Source organism: Planococcus citri, chromosome 3 (genome assembly GCF_950023065.1).
Source record: "Planococcus citri chromosome 3, ihPlaCitr1.1, whole genome shotgun sequence".
NCBI lineage: Eukaryota > Metazoa > Arthropoda > Insecta > Hemiptera > Pseudococcidae > Planococcus > Planococcus citri.
In genome coordinates, this window is record NC_088679.1 from 18131728 (window position 1) to 18150985 (window position 19258).

The 19258-nt window shown below is 34.8% G+C and overlaps 2 protein-coding genes across 2 annotated transcripts; one reads left to right on the plus strand and one right to left on the minus strand.

Moving 5' to 3' along the window:
- Positions 1–1302: 1302 nt before the first annotated feature.
- Positions 1303–11971, minus strand: LOC135840930 (uncharacterized). Its single transcript, XM_065357689.1, has 2 exons — positions 11837–11971; positions 1303–4993 (listed from the first exon to the last, which is right to left on the minus strand). Exon 2 carries the CDS (start codon positions 4981–4983, stop codon positions 3067–3069), a length of 1917 nt encoding a protein of 638 aa, XP_065213761.1. The 5' UTR covers positions 4984–4993; positions 11837–11971; the 3' UTR covers positions 1303–3066.
- A 3089-nt stretch (positions 11972–15060) lies between these two features.
- LOC135840230 (uncharacterized) lies at positions 15061–16390 on the plus strand. Its single transcript, XM_065356654.1, has 4 exons — positions 15061–15126; positions 15204–15408; positions 15737–15757; positions 15841–16390. Exons 2-4 carry the CDS (start codon positions 15366–15368, stop codon positions 16284–16286), a joined length of 510 nt encoding a protein of 169 aa, XP_065212726.1. The 5' UTR covers positions 15061–15126; positions 15204–15365; the 3' UTR covers positions 16287–16390.
- The last annotated feature ends 2868 nt before the right edge of the window (positions 16391–19258 follow it).

A 19258-nucleotide genomic window follows, 5' to 3' on the forward strand; every position in this document is an offset into this window, starting at 1 on the left:
AATGAACAATAGAAACCAACAACTCAACTCTCGTTGAGTTGTTGAACAAGAAACAACGCACGCCGCACAGAGGATCAGAAACCGGTTTTAACTACTGAAATCTGATACATTTCAAAAAAAAAGTCACCATGATAAAAACTTGGTTCTGTGCGAATGTCTAGGGTAGATGCACTGGTTCTCGTCAGTCGTCATTCGTTACCTATTCAAAATTTTTCAGTACAACATTTTCATGGTATTACTTATTCGGCAGTGTATTACAATGAGAGTGAACTTCGGTTTTACCTTGGCTTGATGAGAAAGTTGACTTTGAATTGTTGATTATCCAAAAAAATTTAGAGACCCCTAGCCGTTGAGAGGCCTAAGCTAGGGACACTCAAAGTAGTGTCATTTTTGAAAAATCGCTGTATATTTTGGTAGCATAACCTGTACAATACCACAATCGACCCCCCCACCCCTTCAAAAGTTGTTATTTGAGTTTGAGAAACTCCCCAGCCCATTAGATTCAAAATCCAAGATCACTTTTAGCCCTCTATCAAGCGCTTGAAATTTGACAGATCGCAAAAATTATGATTTTTCTTCAACTTAATAGCAATTTTCCACCATTAAGAAATTCCTCTTATGAAAAACTAACGCTGGATTCGTGTTCAGCACGTCAAAATACCCCGATTACCACCATTTTCACGATCATTTCGATCAGATTTTCAAAATTCATATTTTTTTCACTAGTTTCAGCGAGTCCTAGAAAAAATTCAGGCAAAAAAAGCGAAATTGAGCAGTTTGATAGAAATGGCGCCAAAAAGTGAGGTAATCGAGGCGTTTCGACACGCTGAACACGAATCCAGCGTTAGTTTTCTGCGACAGGAATTTTTAATGGTGGAAAAGTGCTATATAAAGTTGATAAGAAATCAGAATTTTCGTATAGATCCTCCAACCTCCAAATCCAATGGGTCAGGGAAGTTCATAAATTCATAATGGCAGCTTTTGAGAGGGGCGACCGAGGTATTACACAGGTTATACATACCTACTGTCCAAAAATAGCACAACACTGCGATTTTTTCAAAAATTACTCCACTTTGAGCACCCTTGGCTCGGCCTCCTAAACAGCTAGGGGGCTATAGACATTTTTTTGGGTAGTCTCACACAAGTAAACTTCCTCCCCAAGTTTGGTATAAATCCAGGGTCCAAGGTAGGTTTTTACCCCCCCCCCCCTCTCCCCCTCTGATAAACACTCATCGAAACGAAGTATGATATTCAATGTTCAAAAATAGAGATTAAAATTACCAGCGAAGAAAATATATTTTCATAAAAACCATTAAAACTAGTCGTAATGTTCATAAATAAAACTTATAGTCCGGCATATGACAATAGGAGTAATTGCACCCCCCCGCCGATCCTCCGGGACAACATTTTTCTTAAAGGGGACATCCTAAGGAACATTTCTAGCCCTTGTCCTCAAAAAAAAAGTGGCCCTTTAAAAAATGGGGGCCATTTAGATTGACAGGTCAGCCGAAATCGCAGATTTTGCGTTTTAACATAGGACTTGCACGAACTTTTTCAAACTTTACAAAGGTAGATCGAAAGATCATGCAAAAATTTATCACCTGTCAAAATTTCAAGTGCTATAGTGGGTTTCTCGATTTTTGGTGAATTTTTGAAAATCGAATTTAGGCCAAAAATGAGGGAAAAAATCAAAATTTTACCAAATTGACCAAGAAAGCTGAAATTTGGGATATACCCTATTTTCGACATGCCAAATCGATTGGAAACGGTTTCTACCCGTTTTGAGCAGTTCTGGAGCCTCCAGCAGATTTTTGAAACTCGAAATTCCCACAAAATTCCATCAAATTGGAGTTGTAAAGCTAAAATTTATTCTAAAAACTAATTTCAATACGCTACGAAGTACTGCAGGCGAATTTCAAGTCGTTTTGGATCCTCCAGCGACTTTTTGAAAATTCCTGCAGCCTCCAGCAGATTTTTGAAACTTTAATTTTTCACAAAATTTCATCAAATGGAGATGGAAAGCTGAAATTTTCTCTACACTCCAATTTTAACACCCTCTGAAAACGACTTCTGGTGGATTTCAAGTCATTTTAGGGCCTCCAACGACTTTTTTGAAAATTACTGGAGCCTCCAGTAGTTAGTTTTTAGAATAAATTTTAGCTTTACAACTCCAATTTGATGGAATTTTGTGGGAATTTCGAGTTTCAAAAATCTGCTGGAGGCTCCAGAACTGCTCAAAACGGGTAGAAACCGTTTTCAATCGATTTGGCATGTCGAAAATAAGGTATATCCCAAATTTCAGCTTTCTTGGTCAATTTGGTAACATTTTGATTTTTTCCCTCATTTTTGGCCTAAATTCGATTTTCAAAAATTCACCAAAAATCGAGAAACTCACTATAGCACTTGAAATTTTGACAGGTGATAAATTTTTGCATGATCTTTCGATCTACCTTTGTAAAGTTTGAAAAAGTTCGTGCAAGTCCTATGTTAAAACGCAAAATCTGCGATTTCGGCTGACCTGTCAATCAAAATGGCCGCCATTTTGTAAGTAAGGCCAACTTTTTTTTGGCAAGTTTGCTCTAAAATGTTCCTTAGGATGTCCCCTTTAAGAAAAAAGTTGTCCCGGAGGATCGGCGGGGGGGGGGTGCAATTACTCCTATTGTCATATGCCGGACTATTACAATAAACGTTAATTTGAATACAATTAGCTACCACTGACAAGAAAAAAAATGCTCCAAGAATGTATTAATAAAATTAAAGGTAGATACAAAATATTACAAATATGTGTTCAAAAAGCAAAGGCTATAAAATCCATTTTTGACTACAATATGGTGGACAGTATGTAGGTACACCAAAAAATGAGCAACATTTTCTCGTTGATCATTTGATCAACTTGCAAATTGAAGAAGCATCAAATTAATTTCAAGAAAAAAATATCCCAATTTAAAAAACATCTCGTAAAAGGCGAGATAATTGGTTTAAAATTGAAAAAAAAAATGTTTGCTCAGGATAAAAATTCACAGAATGAAATGTTCAAAATTGCAGAAAATATTTCAAAAAAAAAATTTATTTGAATGCAGGCGGCAACATCACATTATACTCAATTGTACTGCCTACCGAACACCACTGCATAAATGTTCGATTAAACATATCGTAATAATAATTAAAACGCGCAAAGTTATACTGTGGATCTGTCGATAACCATCGAAAAGAATTAAAAAACAAACGTTTCACATCGTTTAACTCATCGTTTACAAAAACCATTTCGACAATTTTCACCAAATTATCGAAACCATTACGAAGAGAGAAATAATTATTCGGATTTTTATGTAGAGCTGAGGCCATCGTTGATATAAACCATTGCTGCAGCTTCAACCCAGCTGTAGAATCGTTTTCAAATGCTTTATCAATATCTTTACTGAACTCATTCCAAATATGTAAATCGGTTATAAAACGAATATCGTCGTTAAATTCTGTAAATTCTTTTTTCAGGAACTCCACTTTAAACAACTGGCGTGCACTTGCATCGTTAGAGAAGAAGAATTTTAATTTTTCATTAAATTCGTCAAAACATCGACCAGAGAGTAAACAGTGTAAATCTTCTTTGAAACGGGCAGAATTGATGATAAACTTTCTAAACATTAATTGGTCATCGGAGCATGGCAAACATAAGTCCATCAAGTTGCGCAATAGACGCAGATCATAGGTATGAAAGAAACACTGATCAACTTTTTGAAAAATCAATTGCATTCTCTTATCCAAGGGTAGCAGTGGAATATATTTGCGTGAAAATTTCTCAAGACAGGGGAATTGAAGAAACCTGTCGATGAATCGGTCTGACTTGGTCTGGATCACATAATTTCTTTGAAGATCAGAAGCGGTATCCCAGATCGCATCCACTGCAGATGTCACAGTTGTAGTTTTAGGGTTGCTCACCCATTCACATTGACGCAACAGTTTATCCAAAATCTCGCCGAATAGTTTCGGAGACATTTGATTTTTAGAATTTCTCCAAGCCCAAAGTGCACATCGCGAAGAATCGGAATTCAAACCGAAATAGATTATTATCTTGTCGGAAATTTCAGTCAATAAACGTTGTTGCTGATGCCAAGACATCGTAGAAATTAAATGTTCCAAAACGACGCATTCGTTGGAATGAACTTCATACCAACAATGGTAAGCTTGATGAATCCAATCTTTGACAACTCTTATCTCATCATCGTCATCTACTAAAAGACCCCAGAAGTAATCGTAGCTGAATCTGAAAGTATGTTCAGGATTCAGATGCAGAACGAAGTCAGCCAAAGACTGAACTGGAATCTTATGCAGTTCTTTTTTAAGATAGCAAATCCAATAGAAACAAACAGGGTCGCTGGAATAACTCACCATCGAAATAAATTCAACCGGAAGCGAATCCAAAGAAAATTTTCTGATCTCGCTTTCCATGGCAAATGCGCACATAACGATAAATTTCTTCAATTCAGTCACACTATTATCTTGTAGCATTTTTTGGGCGCTTTTTCGATAATCGATTTCACCATTCCAAGACCAAACACACCATTTCGGATCCATTTCGCTGAATTCGATCCTGTAGTCGCCCAGAAGATAAATAAATCCATCTCGAATTAATATCTCGTGAAAATCTGATGCCCATTTTCCAATCTCGTAGCAAACATTGTTTAAGCAATTTTTAAGCACATCTTTGATGCAATGAGGAAATTTCGAAGTTTTTAGTAGTTTTTTAGTATGTTTCCTGTAATCACCTTCGTAAGGATCGTAGAGACTGTGGTAATTTGAGGAGGTAATTCCGTCATATTCTTCTTGTTTTGTATCCAGGTATTCTGATAAATTGCTGTACCATATTGTTCGAGCTATTTCACGCGATGCTATTTCTTTCAAGCTTGGCGCATCGTAGAGGAATACGTAACGATCTGTATTATTGCCTTGGAGGTAATTTCTTGCATGCGTTCGATAAGAGGACATCGCGAATGATCTGTAATTTGAAATATCTTTATTACTCGACATGTACAGCCAGTAAAAGATGTGAAAATATGTTCAAAGTGTAGGTACGAGAATAGATTTTGTTTCAGATAAAGATTGCAATTGCATACAGAGTGTTCCGGGAAATGTCTGACAAAATTCAACTGCATAAATATGTAGTACTCCAGAAGACAAACAATTATGACAGGTCAGATGTCACCTATCTTGAATTGAAGGAGTTATGTATACTACGAAAAACTAATCGAAATTTTGAAATAAGTTTGCCCCTTCAATACTTCAGATATGGAATATTAGTAATAATCACACTTAGTTACGTTGCTTGTTCGCATTTCTAGACAAATTTTCAGCGTCAATAAAAAATTACACATGGTTTTTATAAGTCAAAAACTAGAATTTTTCAATTAAAGGCAGTTCTTTGAAAACTTTGGGATTGATTTATATATCTTTGGATAATTTTGAAAGTTTGAAAAGCAGTAAGGCACCCGTTTCAATAATTGAGTAATTTTGCTTATTTTGACATTTTCTATACAAAAAAAAAAAAAAAAAAAAAAAAATGGACCGAGCGAAATAAAGGTAAAAACACTATGTAAAATCTGGGCTTTGCTTTCTCAGAAATTTCAATTTATGGAATACACAACCAACATTGACCCAAGCGAAGCAAGGACCGTTTTTGATAAGGGTAATTCCACGTCAATTGAACCAAGAAGTGGAAGGGGGGGTTCGCCGACTTTTTTGGAATTTTTCCTGTGGAAAGACCTTCCGAAGGGATCACCAATGGCAGAAATCGCAGCCCTCTAGCCCATTTTTAAAGGCAGCCAGGGGGTGTCAAAGTTTTCAGTGAACCTAAAATATCATCCATTTCAACAGTGGATTACTCGATAACCGCGATACCTACCAAAATGGAACATTATCGCATAGATCGGAGTATTGAAAGGCTTTTTGGTGATATCATAAAAATCAGTGTTGTCACTTTTTTTCATACAAAAATTAGCTCAAAAATTTTCGAAACGTAGTTTTCATATCGTTCCGACTCTCAAAAATTCTGGGAAAGAAATATTATGGACAACTTTTCATGCTGAACACCACATAAAAAAAAATTGGGATGGTACCATGTTGCAAAGTCGATTTTAAAAATTTTAAGTTTGCGAGAAAATGCGATTTTTTGATTTAAAACATGAAAAAAAGTTTTGATAGGTGAAGTTGACCCATTTGACCCCTATTTTTACGTATATGTCGAAAAAATGAAAAACCCTTTCACTCGATGAAATGAACTCCTCACAAAAAAATCAAAATTCGAAAAGATTCAAAAAATGAACGGATTTTAATTTTTCTGCTGTGAATGTAATTTTTATAAACTTTGTTTATGAAATACTTACGTCAGAAAGAGGTCAAAATGAGACAACTGAATTTTAAACATTTTTTGATGTTTGAAATTGAAAATTGAATTTTTTCAAATTTTGATTTTTTTGTGAGGAATGAAAGGGGGTTTTCAACTTTTTCAACAGATACGCAAAAATAGGGGTTAAATGGGTCAACTTCACCTATCAAAACTTTTTTTCATGTTTTAAATCAAAAAATCGCATTTTCTCGCAAACTTGGAATTTTTTTAAATCGATATTGCAACATGGTACCATTCCAATTTTTTATATGTTGTTAAATGTTCAGCTTGAAAAGTTGTCCATGCCATAATATATTTTTTTCAGAATTTTTGAGAGTCGGAACGATATGAAAACTATGTTTCGAAAATTTTTGAGCTAATTTTTGTACGAAAAAAAGTGACAACACTGATTTTTGTGATATCACCAAAAAGCCTTTCAAAGCCCCTAACTATGGGAAAATGTTCCATTTCGGTAGGTATGGCGGTTATACCCAGTTGACCAAATGCTAGCAAATTTTGTGCTAGCGTAAGTGGTGCCGGAATTTGAGACACTTTTTAAAAAAAATGCTAGCAAATCAGTTGCGATTAGGTCGCATTAGAGTAGCAGAATTGCGCACAAATAGCTAGCACGTAGCTAGCACAAAGCTAGCAAAAAGCTAGCATTTTGTTGCCACTTTGCTCTGCATTCTGCTACGTACATACGACTAAATCGCGACTGATTTGCTAGCAATTTTTGCAAAAAGTGTCTCATATTCCGGCACCATTTACGCTAGCGCAAATTATGCTAGCAAGTAGCATCTTGGGATAGTATCTTCTTACTTTTCAACAAGATACCACCTTGAGCTTATATTCAACTTGATGACACACTTTATCTAAGAGTAGCAAACTATACCATGAGAGAGATCGACGCTAGCAATTCGCTAGCATTATGCTAGCGCTTAGGTTGAAAAATCTCTTTATTAAATAAAAAATGAAGTTTTTTTTTAAATAGAAAAATTGTCAAAATTTAAAATTTGAAAATGAAGTATCAAACAAACCATGAAAATGAAAAATTTCAAAAACATTTGAACAACATTTTAGTCCACGGCAATGGGGGTAATTGCACCCCCGGCCGATCCTCCGGGACAACTTTTTCCTTAAAGGGGACATCCTAAGGAACATTTTAAAGCAAACTTGCTGAAAAAAAATTGGCCTTACTTACAAAATGGCGGCAATTTTGATTGACAGGTCAGCCGAAATCGCAGATTTTGCGTTTTAACATAGGACTTGCACGAACTTTTTCAAACTTTACAAAAGTAGATAGAAATACTTATCATGCAAAAATTTATCACCTGTCAAAATTTCAAGTGCTGAAGTGCGTTTTTCGATTTTTAGTGAATTTTTGAAAATCGAATTTAGGCCAAAAATGAGGGAAAAAATCAAAATTTTACCAAATTGACCAAGAAAGCTAAAATTTGGGATATACCCTATTTTCGACATGCCAAATCGATGGGAAACGGTTTCAACTTGTTTTGAGCAGTTCTGGAGCCTCCAGCAGATTTTTGAAACTCAAATTGAAGTTGTAAAGCTCAAATTTATTCTGAAAACTAATTTCAATACGCTACAAAGTACTGCACGTGAATTTCAAGTCGTTTTGGAGCCTCCAGCGACTCTTTGAAAATTCCTGAAGCCTCCAGCAGATTTTTGAAACTTTAAATTTTCACAAAATTTCATCAAACTGAGATGGAGAGTCGAAATTCATTCTGCAAACTAATTTTAATACGCTACGAAGTCGACTGCTTGTGGATTTCAAGTCGTTTTGGAGCCTCCAGCGAATTTTCGAAGGTTGTATGGCGTTTTTTGGAAAATTGGAATTTCCTAAAAGTAGCTGGAAGCTTAAAAACCATTTGAAACCTGCGAAGTAAATTTCAGCTTGCCAACTCCAATTAATTAATTAATGTTGTGGGAATTTCAAGTTTCAAAAGCCTACTGGAGGCTCTAAAATGACTTGAACCCACCTGAAGTCGTCTTCAGAGGGTGTTAAAATTGGAGTGTAGAGTAAACTACAGCTTTCCATGTCCATTTGATGAAATTTTGTTGTCCCCTTTAAGAAAAAAGTTACGCCGGAAGATCGGCGGGGGGGGGGGTGCAATTACTCCTATTGTCATATGCAGGAATATTTTTAATGATTTTTGTATGCGCGCTGAGGGATGGAAAAGATACTTGCTCGCATTTTGCTACAATAAATAACGCAGAAAAAGGTTTATTGGTGAGAAATGCGTAAGATCTGGTAGCACGTCCTATCATTTGACTACAAAGAAAACGCCAAGTCACCAGATGCAGAAACTAGAGATATGCTTACATTTTTCTAGAGCCAGATGGCTAAGTAAATGCTAGCTCAGAGATGCAAGAATATTACCTGAAGTTTCCTATCATAAAACTGTGAGCAGGTACATATTAGTCAGTGATACGCTGGCATTAAGCGAGCAGGTATAGAGTGAGGCAAAAGCTAGCTGAGATATGCGAGAATATTGCTTGAACTTTCTTGGCATAGAATTGCAAGCAAGTATCCATCAGTGATACGCTAGCATCAGGCGAACATGTATGAAGTGAAGTAAAAGCTAGCTGAGATCTATGCGAGAATATTGCTTGAACTGTCCTAGCATAGAATTGCGAGCAAGTATCCGCCAGTAATACGCTAGCATAAGGCGAGCAAGTTAAAGTGAAGTGAAAGCTAGCTGAGAGTCGCTGGAAAACAGCTTGAAAATTGCTAGAATTGAATTTGCTAGCGAAAAACTGCAAGAAAATCGCTTACTTTTAGCGAGATAATTATTGCTGGCCACAAAAAGCGAGTAAATTGCTAGCAACTTATCAAAACGCGAATAAAACGCTAGCTTTTTGCTAGCATGTGGTCAACTGGGTAGAGTAATTCACTGCTGAAATGGGAGATATTTTAGGTTCACTGAAAACTTTGACACCCCCTGGCTGCCTTTAAAAATGGGCTAGAGGGCTGCGATTTCCGCCATTGGTGATCTTTTCGGAAGGTCGTTTCACAGGAAATATTTCAAAAAAATCGCCGACCCCCCCCCCCCACCTCTTCTTGGTCCAATTGACGTTGAATGGCCCATATTTTAAAAATTTGAACAATAATTTTTGAAAATTCTCAAATTTTAGAATAGAAGAGTACATTAGAATAAGCACAGCGAGAGTAAAAGCTTTCAAAAATGTATACCTACCTAATTTTATAAAAAGGAAATCATTTTAGACGAATAAAATTTAATTTTGTAGATTTTGAATTTCCAAAAAAATTTGAGCAACAATTTCCGCAAAAATTTCAATTTTGGGATAAAAGAGTAAATTGGCTCAAGCGAAGCAAAAGTAAAAGATTTTGAAGATTTCGGATGCAAAAAAAAATAATTTTAATAGTTGGGTCATTTGATCCACCTCAATTCGACCAAAAAATTCGATTTTAAAAATATCATGTCTTTCGATTTTGCTCAAATTTTGTTTTACAATGTCTACCCACCCAATAAGTAAGAAACTCGCAATCAGTTTGGTCCCAGCCCTTCGAGTGGGGGGGGGGAGGCTTCAATTATTATTTTCACATTGTCTCGAGGTACTTAACTTCAGCAGCTCATACCTCCAAAGCTATGAAACTTTAATCAAAACTATTGTATTTCAAACTATTCAAGTATTTTGAAATGTTCAAAAGTTGGAAGTTGAATTGTCAAGTTGGATGTTCAAATTTGAAAATGGCGCTTCAAGTGAAAGCTAGCATTTGAAATTCTGAAAAAATTTCCATAGATGTACCTTCTGATGCTTTTTCGAAATATTTTTTTTCGAGATAGGATATTTTAATGTGGCGGGAAGAGGGGAGGAGGCACCCCTTCACCAAATATGGGCAACATTTTCAAAAAAATCTGGGGCATGTGATACATTGAATTATATTATGTTTTTGGAGACGCTGAATACGATTAATATGACGTCAGATTTTTGATTAGACCAAATGAAACCATTTTTTTGGACTTTTACCCCATTTGAGAAGGTACTGGGGGCCGTGGATGAGGTCCAATCGAAAATCTGACGTCATATTCGTATTCAGCGTCACCACAAACATACAATTCGATATATCACACGCTCCAGCTTTTTCGTTGAAAGTTTTGCCCAAATTTGGAGGAGAGGGTGCTCCCCCTCCATTACAAGATCCCATCTCGAAAAATAATATATCGAAAAAGCATCAAAAGGTACATCTATGGAAATTTTTTCAGAATTTCAAATAATAACTCCCACTTACAGCGCCATTTTCAAATTTGAACTTTCAATTTGAAAGTTCAACTTCTAATTTTGAAAATTTCAAAACACCTAAAAAGTTCAAAATGCAATGCCCTTTCGAACTGTGAAATCAGTTTTGATCAAAGTATCATAGTTTTGAAAGGTATGAGCTACTGAAGTTAAGTACCTCGAGACAATCTGAAAATAATTAAAGCCCCCCCCCCTTCTCGCTGGAAGAGCCGAGACAAAACTGATTGCGGGTTTCTTACTCATTTGGTGGGTAGACATTGTAAAAAAAAATTGAGCGAAATCGAAAGACATGGAATGACCCGGTTTTAAAATTTTTAAAACTTGAACAATTATTTTCAAAACCATCATTTTTGGGATAGGCAGAAAAACGCTACCAAATTCACTATATTGCTATTAATACTTAAGTAAGGAAATGTACGAAATAAATATGATTTTTCTCAACACAAACGTCAATTTCCTTAAATTTCCCAACTCACAAGGGAACATCTCGAGATATACGTCTTCAATTTGAACAGGACAAAGATTTTTGAAAAGAGCACGGTCTGAAACTCCCATACCCAAAATTTCAGCTGCCCTTACACATTTTTCAATTTTTGGTGAATTTTTGAAAATTTAAAATTGACAAATTTTGGTGACTTAAGCATTTTTAGAAAAATAAAAGGATATTTATTTAGTAAAAATGATGAAAATTAGTCTCGAAACTGATATCCATCTCCCGATACCGAATTTGACTATTTTGAGCTGTTCTGGACGAGCCTCCAGCGCGACTTTTTGATTTCTCCAGAGACGTGAAAATTAGTATGGGGAACTAAAATTCAAGTTATGGCTTTTACTCGACCTGATTAAGGACTTTATCAACATTTGAGCTGATTTCTAGACGGATACCTCAAGTGCGTTTTTATTGAACAGCAAATTTTTCATGAAAAAAAGAGAACAAAAACTTAGAGAAAAGTATGGTCCTAAATTAATTGTTAATCAAGTTCACAAATAATGAAATATGCCCTTTGATACCATCCATTTCCCAAAATAAAAATTCAACTTGTCGTAACTGCAGCACGTCTAATACTCTAGATTCCAATAAAATTGAATGCAAATAAACACAACACTTTACGGTGCAATTCTACACGAATCATGCAATAATTATAGGTACAATATATTATGCTCAAATTTACTCACCAACATATATAGAACAGAATAAACTTCGAACTTGGTAAATATCTCGAGACGAATGCACATACACTACTGCCCGCTAATGCTAAATCTTCACTGAACCACCAAAGACCAAGTATAATATATTTGTAAACAAACGCGATAGCATCCACACCAATGTGTTCACAACCCACGAAATAATAAAGAAATACCTACTTTTTCAACTGGAAGGGGCGGATCCAGCCAAATTATGCTGGAAATAACAATAAAAACCGCAGTAGAAGAGATCACGTACGATAGTTTTACTATTACTACCCGCAATCTATCACAAGGTACTGTAGACATTTCATAGACCTGCTGCAGAGAACACGGTGGCTATACAATATAATCCTCTTAAGTTAGTGTTTCAGAAAGGGCGCGTATTGTACGTGACAGATTTTTACGTTCAACACATACGATATGGTTTGTTATATTCTTTGATGAAACCTTCGTAGGAATCGGTAGAATTACGCATCAATTCATCATTCTTTTTTTTGATAAATTTTTTAAAATAGGAGTTGGGTACATACCTACTTACTTTCACATCTTATTGGATATTGTTGGCAAATTAGTTAGTGAAGTAAGTTGATTAATCAAGGTATGTTAGTACCTATCTTCATTCGATTTTCAAATGGTTCATTGGTTCTCACAAAAAGGTCAATATAAACATAGATTTTTGGTTAGGTGGTCCCTTGCGCCTTAGCCATAATGTATATCTTTTGACTAACAAAATCTCGTTTTTCAAAAACGCCCAATTTAAGAAAAAAGTAATTTCAGTAACCAAAAATTAGAATTTTTTAAAATTTTTTGACAACAGCGAGTAGGTACTGACAATTCTAGTAAAAAGGCATTCATTTCTGGCAAAAAAAACGCGATTTTTGGACAATTTTTGGGAAAGAGTAAAGCTTTTTGGGAATTTGAAAACCAAAAAGTACAGTCATATAAGAAATTTTTGACTAAAACGAAATATTATGGCTACTTTGAAAACAGGCAAATCTTTTTGCTACCTATTTCTGGAAGAAAGTAGGTACGTAAGATTGACAATTTTGGAAAAAAAAATGACTTTTACTAGGCAAAAAGAGAGGCTAATTGGAAATGATTGCTAAAAAACTGAAAATTGTGGCCAGTTTATGGCAAAACAACGTCAACGAGACAGAATATTTCAGCAAAAGGTAGGGCTTTTTAGCAATTAAGTATTGGCAAAAAAGTGAGATTTTGCGAAGTTTTTTTTCAAAAAAATTAATAGTTATATTTTGGTAAGTATAAAACGAAATTTTTTGACAATCTTTGGTGTAAAAATAAAAATTATGGAGAAAATTTTGGATTCAAACAAACATTAACGGGTTTGGAAAATACATATGTGCTAAAATCGATCGAAAATATCACAAAGATCATAAATCCTAGTTTATAGGGGCTGAGTTTTGTTTTTACCTTACCCCATTTATGGTATTTTATCAAAGACTGAGAGTCCAAAAATCCGCTGGAGGCTCCAGAGCCGTTTGAAACCATCATCAATCAACTCGAAAGGTCAAAAACAGGGTGTTGTGTAGATAAAACTTCCAATATTTCATTTCAATTTTTTCATAGAAAATGAGCCAACTTGGAATTTTAAAAAACTCTCCGAACATCTAAAAATGAATTCCGGCACCTGAAATTTGCTCTGGTCGTGTATTTTGGGTTCCTCTGTCGATTCTTCTCTGTCCGGTTCGAGAATTTTTGTACCAGTTGAGATGACTCCTTTGCCAGGGTCATTAACCCGCTGTTTAACAACATCCATCGTTTTTCATTCCAAATCAAAATGTAGGTAGGTATTCAACTTGAAAAACAATCATTTTCAAAACGAAGCAACAATGAAATTGTACCAACCCAACAATCCCAACAATGAATGCATAGATGACGTAAGAATACTAATAAAAAACAATCATACATCGTTCAGTTTGACATATTTTTCATAAAAATGTACAATAATGTCTGTCCATATTTCACGAAGAAAAAAAATAGTCCCACATAAGTATTTAAAAATCATGGATAATCCCCTCGCATCAGTCATGAATATTCTGCATAGTAGAAATTTATCAAAGCCTTTCAATTGGTTATTCAGTTGTGAATTTTGAGATGTGAATAAATTTTTTACGAGCCTGAAATTTTACCAGTATATCACCCTGTATTTCAGCAGAAAAATTACATTTGAAGGAATCTTGAAATATTACGCTCACTTAATTTCGAAATTGTCGTTCGCGAAGTTTACCATAAGGAACTCTGGAATTTTTTAAATAGCTGCAGATAAAAAATTTCGCTCCGATTTTAAGGCACATTGACAACGATAGCGATGACAGCAGTCCTAGTAATCCCTATTACAACCAAAAGGACGATAGTGATAGTGACTCTGACGACAAAGGCAATGACGATGAAGCTATCGCAGAAGCAAATTTATATATCAAGAGGAGGCATTTAATTCAAAAACCGTAACCATTGTAACCAATAATTGAAAAAATAATCGTAAGGATTTTGAAGTTGAGGAATGAAGAAAATGAATAAATATAGGTAACTGTAAACTGGATACAAAAACTTTATTTATATTGTGTATTTTATCAACACCTTATACCAAATTAAATCATTTTTGATTATGCGGAGGAAAATTGTCAGCTAAATCTTAATAGGTATGAATGGCAGCTTTTTCGAACAATTCAAAGAGAACCGGTTAGTTTGAAAAAAATTATGTGTTTCACTGCGAATGTTCTCAAATACCTAGGGCATTCGATTTTTGAAGACAACGATAAAATCTCCCAAACTGGACCGATTGTATTCAAAAATGTTTTTTATTGTGACCTTCAGAACTGTTTTAGGGACTCTAAGAAATCGGCTGACGAATAAAAATCAATGCTGATATCTTCACAACCTGAGAACTTCGATCGATTGATTTTTATATTTCTGGACAATCTGAAAATTAGTTCTCCTGTTAAAATTGACTTCTCCAAATTGATTCCATCACCTCTTGAACCAATAAAGAGCCTCATGTTTTGCTCAGTATGCCACGAGTTGAAAAATCTTAGCTCGTTCCTTGCAACATTCCATAAAATAAAATCCATTTTTCGTTAAACTTCATCTCATAAAAAAAATACACCACATCATTCAACCTGCAAAACATATTTTTTCAACGAAGCCACGACGAAGGTGCAACACCTAAGTAAATAAACGTCAGTCATACATATGTCGTTCTGTGAATCACATAACAAAAAAACACTCGTTGTTCAACTTGACACATTCTTCATATTAAGGTAAGAAATCAAAACGTTTCAATTTCAAGGTTGGAAATTGTTGGCCATAAATTTTCAACGAATCGAAAATTTTTCAGGATCATTCGAAAATTTACTTGTGAATTGGTAGCAGTAATGAGTTGATAGGTACTGAAAAAGAGTGCATTTTTTGATTTGGAGTTTTCCTGACATATTCACCAATATTAAAGGAAAAATTATAAGTGCATTCGAGTCTGTTCAATTCAATATTTCCATTGGATATGTTCACGATGAGAAACTGCAGTATCATTTTATTAGCAACAGGTAAGACATTTTGTCATTTAAACCATCAGTGAAGTTTTCGAAGCAAGGGATGTGTTAAATAGCACTTGAAACAAATTGAAAGTATGATGTGAATTTTGAACCCATTTTTATTTCATTTCAAGCGAATTGCAAAATATTGGCTTAATACAAATCGTGCAATAAATGTTTGAAAATAAATTACTTGAATCCAATTCAAAAAAATTGCATAAAATTCGATATGCTGAATTAAGTAATGAAGTGTTACTTGACATTTATTCCGAAAAAAGGAGTTCTTTTCTGTAAGAAATTGTCAAATATTAATCGTTAATAACATTTTTATTAATTTCAGTGTTCTTTTTTTGGACCATAGGTGAGCAATATTGTGACTCAATTTGATAGGTTTAGGTAATTTATTAAATACACAAAAGTAATGGCCGTAAGTACTGCTTACAGATCCATCAATGAGTGGCTTGACTGGTCAGCAAAATACAGACAATCCAGGCAGTGTCAACAAATTCAACAGGGTGAGCTTTCCTAACGCTTGGCCAAATCAAATTAATCAGAATCCAGTAACAGATTATACCAAAGACAAGGATAAACAGGGTGGAGTATTCAGTCAAGGTTATATGTGGCCAGCTCAAAAATCAGACAATAAAGACGATGACAGCGATAATGATGACAGTGATCAAGGTAATCCTTACAACAATGGTATTACCCAAAAAAAGGGAAATCTTTTTGGAGGATTACAGCTCGGTACCTTCGGACGGACACAAAAACCAAGCAAAGACGATTACGGTAATGATAGCAGTAGTGACGACGATGACGACAGCGATGGTGCTCAACGTAGAGATGCAAGGTACAATGATGAAGCAGCAATTCGTGCATCAATGAATGGTTAGAAAACAGATACATGCAGCAAGGTGACCATAAGGACGACTAAAAAAAAACTTTCGAGTTGTAAAAATTTCAAAAAAAATAAAAAATAAAATTACATATAACAGGAGACTTGAAACAAAGGTTGAATTTACTTACTTACACTCTTTTTTCAATATTAACAGCACCCACACTGCAGTAAATCAAACTACATTCTGGTGCAAAAATCCTTCATGAAATTTTTTAAAAAATTTAAATCTAATTTTCCGATTTTGAAAAATGTGCCCACACATGACACGGTTTCCTATGAGGACACTTTTGAAAGGTTCCTCCTCAATCTTAAAAATGAAAATTGATCTTTATTTCTCTTGGAGTGGAATTAACAGTCATTCAGTGATTTAAAAAAAATCACGACGGAGGTTTCAAATCATAAGACTCATGTTGAAAAAAAAGTTATCTCACTTTCAACAGAAAAAAGAACGTGGCTCCAACGTAAACCGTTATTTCACAAAAGCTCATTTTTCTGTTCTATAACTTTTCAGACAAATTTTCGTTAGGAAAGTTAGGGTTATTGCAGCAGATTAGATTAGCGAATAAAGGAAAGATGGTGAAAAGTGTCAATTGCTACACATTGTGTTACATTATTTTAAACTCTGCAAGTGGGAAAACGTATTGTTGAACATTATAGAAGAAAAGTCAATTCCAAAGAAGACCATGCGGATTCGAATTGAAAAAAAATTAAAAATTGGTAAAAAATAAACCTATGAATGGTTTGCTTGCTTTTACTGTGACCAACATATTCAAATTTCTACTTCATTAAAGGTGGCCAAAACTTGGTTTTCCTCTTATTTTTGACCACAAGCAACTCCAAATCGACCTAGATGATGGCTCAAATATCTGACATTCAGCAGAAACCTTCATTTTGAGTTGAAAGTTACGCAGAAAAAATCCTAGTTCTGGAGGTGTCCCTCGAGGGGGAAAATAGGCCCTCTTAAGAAGTCATTTTCGAAAAAAATCATGGTTTTTTCGCTCCTGTCACTAACCAACCTGTTCTGGAAAAAATGGCCCAGTGTCTAATACATACGTATAAATTTTTGAAAGTTTACGTACGGATCTATATGATATTGCAGTCAAGATCCAAGACCACTTTTAGGGTTCTACTGAGTGGTTGAACGTTTTTTTTTTTTTTCGACAATATTTCGCATAAATTTATCCAAAATATTGGAAGATGGAAGATATCATTTCTGAAGCTGGAGAAGTATTTTGGAACGCATGTGGTGCCAATTTTATGGCAATTTCTGCCAATTTTAAAAAACTGAAAAAATTTGGTAAGTTTTTGACTACTTTTCTTGTTTTTTGAAATTGGCAGTTATATGTATATGTCCAAAAACTTGGCACCACTGCGTTCCCTAGCTTCAGAAATAAAAAACGAATGGTAGCTACTAGGAAACGGCAAAAACATCCTGAAACATGGTTGAAAAAAGTTAATCAAAATGACCAGTAAGAATCCTTACTATGATACCCAATCTGATCATTGTTCATCATTTTAATATCTCTGATCATATTATTTTGCAGTCATAAGCCTGCTGCACACATAAAACTGCTGACATGCGGACATGATACTGTAAAATTCCGATGCTTTTCTTTAAAGACAAAAGATCTCGTTGAGTTCCACAAGTCATTTTACAGAACTACTATTAAGCTAACGCAAGATGAATTCATATTGAAGTAGGTATGTTAAAACAAAACCTGGGGTACTTCATTGAGCTAAAAAAGGAATGCCAAGAACAAGGTCTTCCAAGTACCTACTTTATCAAAAATCAGAAAAGATACCTTCTGCCTGTATGATTAGCTACATTCATTCATGTGTTGGATGTATCACAATACAGAGTAAATCGCCTCACTCAGCAGGACTTTACTCATGGGTTTATATCTGAGAATCGTGGAGGTTTCCGTGAGGGACCTGAGTACAAGATAAAAGTGCAGTATGTTGAAGAATATCTCGAAAGGTTGGAGTTTAATGAAGCTCAGTATTGTCGTGATAAAACAACTCGTAGATACCTTAGTGCAGATTTGAATGTAACAAAGCTACACAGATTATACACAAATTTCATGAAAGACAAACATGCTGATATAGAACCAGCCAACCTAACAAACTTTCGCACCATTTTCAACAATGAATTTCAATTTTGGCTTTGGAACTCTGAGAATGAATGGATGAATGCTCAACATGTCTCTGTTTAAAAGAGAACATGAAATGTGAAAACAGTAACTATCAAGTTTTGATAGATTACTAATTTTTATAGGTAACTTTCATTCATTCATTGTAAGGTAAATTTTAATAAGATAACTGTTGTTCATTCTAAGTAAATTTTGATAGATGATTTTTGTTCATTCAAAGCACAGTATTAAAACCAGATCTTGGACTAGTCTTCAGATGAGGAGAAAAAGCAACAATTAAGAGTAATCTATGTATATTTTGAGTGAAAAAAATTTGATCATAAATCCTGGAGTCAAAATTCACATTTGCCATTCTTTGTCACAATATTAAAGCAGAAGAGGGTGAGGTGAAAATCAAATCAGCCAACACGTGGAATCATGTACTAGTAGCGCTATCTAACGATTCATTTTGGTATTGATAAGGTTTTTCTACTAGCACCAGCAACAGTACTAAATCAGTTTTTCGTGTATTTCTCAAAATCATTTATGGTGGCAAATGTCAGTTTTGATTCTCAGCTCCTCTACTTGTAGGTAATATTATTATGTGATTGGTTATACGTTGCAATAAATACTTTGATCAGCAAATTTCATAATTTGTGGAGATTTCTTCCATTTCAAAACAGCCACACTGTGCATAGGTAGTTAGGTACAGAAGTACTACCATAGTCATGTTCAAATTCAGTTTCATATATGTGTGTTCTTGAAATGTGTAAAGTGCCAAGGCGAAAAGTGCCAGTCAAATGATTATGACACCATGCAATAAGAAAAATGATGAAAT

Coding starts and splice junctions, on each gene's coding strand:
- LOC135840230 (XM_065356654.1), top strand. CDS start 15,366: ATGTTCACGATGAGAAACTGCAGTATCATTTTATTAGCAACAG. Junction 15,409..15,736: donor TATCATTTTATTAGCAACAG/GTAAGACATTTT, acceptor TATTAATTTCAG/TGTTCTTTTTTTGGACCATA. Junction 15,758..15,840: donor GTTCTTTTTTTGGACCATAG/GTGAGCAATATT, acceptor TACTGCTTACAG/ATCCATCAATGAGTGGCTTG.
- LOC135840930 (XM_065357689.1), bottom strand. CDS start 4,983: ATGTCCTCTTATCGAACGCATGCAAGAAATTACCTCCAAGGCAATAAT.